The sequence below is a fragment of the Neophocaena asiaeorientalis genome, unplaced genomic scaffold (assembly GCF_003031525.2).
Source record: "Neophocaena asiaeorientalis asiaeorientalis breed wild unplaced genomic scaffold, Neophocaena_asiaeorientalis_V1.1 scaffold257, whole genome shotgun sequence".
In the NCBI taxonomy this organism is placed as follows: domain Eukaryota; kingdom Metazoa; phylum Chordata; class Mammalia; order Artiodactyla; family Phocoenidae; genus Neophocaena; species Neophocaena asiaeorientalis.
This window is the reverse complement of record NW_020172122.1, coordinates 22,867-26,285: the sequence shown is the minus strand read 5'-3', so window position 1 is coordinate 26,285 and position 3,419 is coordinate 22,867. Positions and strand designations below refer to the sequence as shown.

The 3,419-nt window shown below is 47.5% G+C and overlaps 1 protein-coding gene across 1 annotated transcript in view; it reads left to right on the top strand.

Annotated features, from left to right (window-relative positions):
- Positions 1–3,081, top strand: part of LOC112404011 (C-Jun-amino-terminal kinase-interacting protein 4-like) — a 3,278-nt gene extending 197 nt beyond the window's left edge. Inside the window, exons 2-3 of the mRNA XM_024751813.1 lie at positions 1–351; positions 2,592–3,081. The exon at positions 1–351 is cut by the window's left edge and continues 2 nt beyond it. Coding sequence (XP_024607581.1) covers positions 49–351; positions 2,592–2,660 — 372 coding nt within the window. The 5' untranslated portion in view covers positions 1–48 and the 3' untranslated portion in view covers positions 2,661–3,081. The remainder of the gene's footprint in view (positions 352–2,591) is intronic.
- The last annotated feature ends 338 nt before the right edge of the window (positions 3,082–3,419 follow it).

Here is a 3,419-nt window from a genome sequence, read left to right as displayed (position 1 = left end):
CTTGTCGTCCCCTCAGCCGGCGACGCCCCGGGCCGGCCGCCCGCCACCATGGAGCTGGAGGACGGTGTGGTGTACCAGGAGGAGCCCGGCGGCTCCGGGGCCGTGATGTCGGAGCGGGTGTCCGGCCTGGCCGGCTCCATCTACCGCGAGTTCGAGCGACTCATCGGGCGCTACGACGAGGAGGTGGTCAAGGAGCTGATGCCACTGGTGGTGGCCGTGCTGGAGAACCTGGACTCGGTGTTCGCGCAGGACCAGGAGCACCAGGTGGAGCTGGAGCTGCTGCGGGACGACAACGAGCAGCTCATCACCCAGTACGAGCGAGAGAAGGCGCTGCGCAAGCACGCCGAGGAGGTGAGGGCCGGCCGGCTGGGAGTGCGAGGGCCGGGCCCGAGGGCGGGCCGGGGGGCGGGGGTCGCGGTCCGTCTCAGGATGGGAGGCGCGCCGGCCTCCAGGAGGCAGGCCTGAGGCCGAGGCCAGCCGAACCGAGCCCGGCGGCCGCGAGGTCCCGGGACCCCCGGCCGGCGTTGGACGCCCAGGCAGGCTAGTGAGTGTCCAGGAGAAGAGAGTGTGATGGGGGAAGCAAGGCCCGGGGAGGAAGCCACAGCCTGGCCTGAGGGCACCTGGGATTGGCTGAGAGCGGAGATTTTAGGGTGTCTGCTTGCCTCTTGTAGTTTAGGGAAGTTTCCGACCACCGTGGGATAGTCAGATGGCGGTTCAAACTTTTACCACGGGCCGGGGGGGGTGGTGCTGGCGCATTTAAACACTACTGCCCTGGATATGTAACTTCCGCTGGTTCCAGCACCTTTCCTGGGGGTTGCTGATTTGGGAAGTTAGAGATCTCCCTCTTTCGGCCAGTTTCTTCTTGACGTTTTAACCCTATTGAGAAAGAGGTTTTATTTTATGTTTTAAGTCCCTTGGTTGACACTTTGTCAACAGTTAGGTGTTGTATAACAATACTCTGTAAATATGGAGAGTATGCAGTTTTATTTTATTGGTATCCCACATCAAAGCTTTCTTCCTTGTCAGGTGGTAACCTTGGACAGTTCCCTTTAAAAACCCTTTGTTTATTTATAAAGAGGACGGGAACGGGGTGAGGGGCAGGTTGAGGAGGTGTGGGTGACAGTTGGCAAGCCTTTTCAAAGACTACGGTTTACAGGTGCTCTTGGCCAGCTTTTAACTTTAGTGCCTCAGCAGTGTGACCTTGGTGCCCTAACCTTGAGTGAACCTTTTGCAGCTCTGGAGTGCAAGTGATAGGTCTTTGACTTCTTGAGACAGTAGAGGATTTTAGCTTTCAGGATGTGTAGGCATTATTTCTGTGGAACTTATCTAATACAGGTGAAGTGTCCTATTCATCTTTGTTTCTTGAGCATCTAGCAAACCTGGTTAAATATATGGTGATTGAAGGAAGCTAAATAACTAATTATTGAAGGAACGACATGTTGTATTTCAAAAATACTTGAAAAGTTTTTTCTTTTTAAAAATTAATAAATTTATTTATTTATTTTTGGCTGTGCTGGGTGTTCGTTGCTTCACAAGGGCTTTCCCTAGTTGTGGTGAGTGGGGGGTACTCTTTGTTGTGGTGCGCGGGGCTCTCATTGCGGTGGCTTCTTTTGTTGCGGGGCACCGGCTCTAGGTGCGCAGGCTTCAGTAGTTGTGGTACGCAGGCTCAGTAGTTGTGGCTCGCGGGTTCTAAAGTGCAGGCTCACTAGTTGTGGTGCGCAGGCTCACTAGTTGTGGCACACAGGCTTAGCTGCTCTGCGGCATGTGGGATCTTCCCCGACCAGGACTCGAACCCGTGTCCCCTGAATTGGCAGGCAGATTCTTAACCACCACGCCACCAGGGAAGCCCCAATACTTGAAAAGTTTTAAGGATGTGAAGCTCATTTCCTAAGACTAAGTAGTACCACCATTTAAACTTTTTGTCACTTATACCTTTGTACCAGGTCAAATAGTTCTTTTTTTTCTTTCTTTTTAAAAATAAATTTATTTATTTAGGGCTGCATTTGGTCTTTGTTGCTGCGTGCGCGGCCTTTCTCTAGTTGCAGCAAGTGGGGGCTAGTCTTTGTTGCAGTGCGTGGGCTTATCATTGCGGTGGCTTCTCGCTGTAGAGCAGGGCTCTAGGTGTGCAGGCTTCAGTAGTTGTGGTGCACGGGCTCAGTAGTTGTGGCTTGCGGGCTCTAGAGCACAGGCTTAGTAGTTGTGGCACATGAGTTTATTTGTTCCATGGCATGTGGGATCTTCCTGGACCAGGGATCAGACCCGTGTCCCCTGCATTGGCAGGTGGATTCTTAACCACTGTGCCACCAGGGAAGTCCCTGGTTTTTTTTTTTTTTTTCTTAAGCTTGACTGTATGATGATTTTTAGTTCTGATTTTGTGATCCATTTGTCTCAAAGGAATGCTATTGAATTTGCCAAACAAAACTGACTTTATTTCAAGAGTATTTCCAAGTATATAGGGAAGGAAGGGTTGAAAAAGAAAATCTAAGGATGGAATCAAAATTTCCACTGGTTTGTTAGCTGTTTACAGAACTGTTTATGGAACGGAGGTTATGTACTACTCCTGAGATGACTTGCCATATCTTCATGCTCAGACAGGTCCTTGCCATTGTGTGGATGTAAATGGAAAGACTGTGGAATTAACCGAATATACACACAGGTGAGGAACAGGCCCAGCATGACCTGTTACTGCAGATAAAAAAAACTACTCCTTTCAGCCTTAAACTCCTGTCAGTCCATGTAAACAGAGGCAAAATGCCAGGGTCGCACATGCCCAGAAAACCATCTGCCACAGGTTGCAGAATCAGAAAATAAAACTAAGCTGCTAGACTCTGGATTGTATATTAATTTCTTAAGTAAATGACTTTTAAGACATAGATTATCCAATGACTTTCTTTGTAATTTGTGCTTTTTCAAATATGTCTATAAATTTTCTATAATGAAACCTTTGGGCAAAGGGCCATGATCTGAGAATACAGAACATTGATGTAATGCTAAATGAGCCAACTTCCAGACCACAAATGTAAAACCATCTTGTTATCAGTTTTCATGTAAGATCATAAATCAGGTTTTACCCAAGTACTCAGAAATTCAGTCTCTCTTAGGCCAATATGCAGAAATGATTCTTTGTTTAATTTTCTTTGAGTGTTTGTGGCCTTTAATACAAAGACTATTTCTATAAAGTCTGGTATTACAGCAAAAATGCCTCAGGGTATTTACAGCAAGAATATTTGAAAGTATGGAAATTGACCATCACCTGAGAGAGTTAAGTAAATTCTGAGCACCTTTGTGGAAGTTTAGGAGAATGTGTAAATAATGAGGACGTTTTAGGAGGTGTGAAGTGCTTTAATCTCTTGCTTGCAGGAATTCTCAACAAGGAATCAGGAAGTTAATCTTTATTATAATGGTACTACTTAATTTGA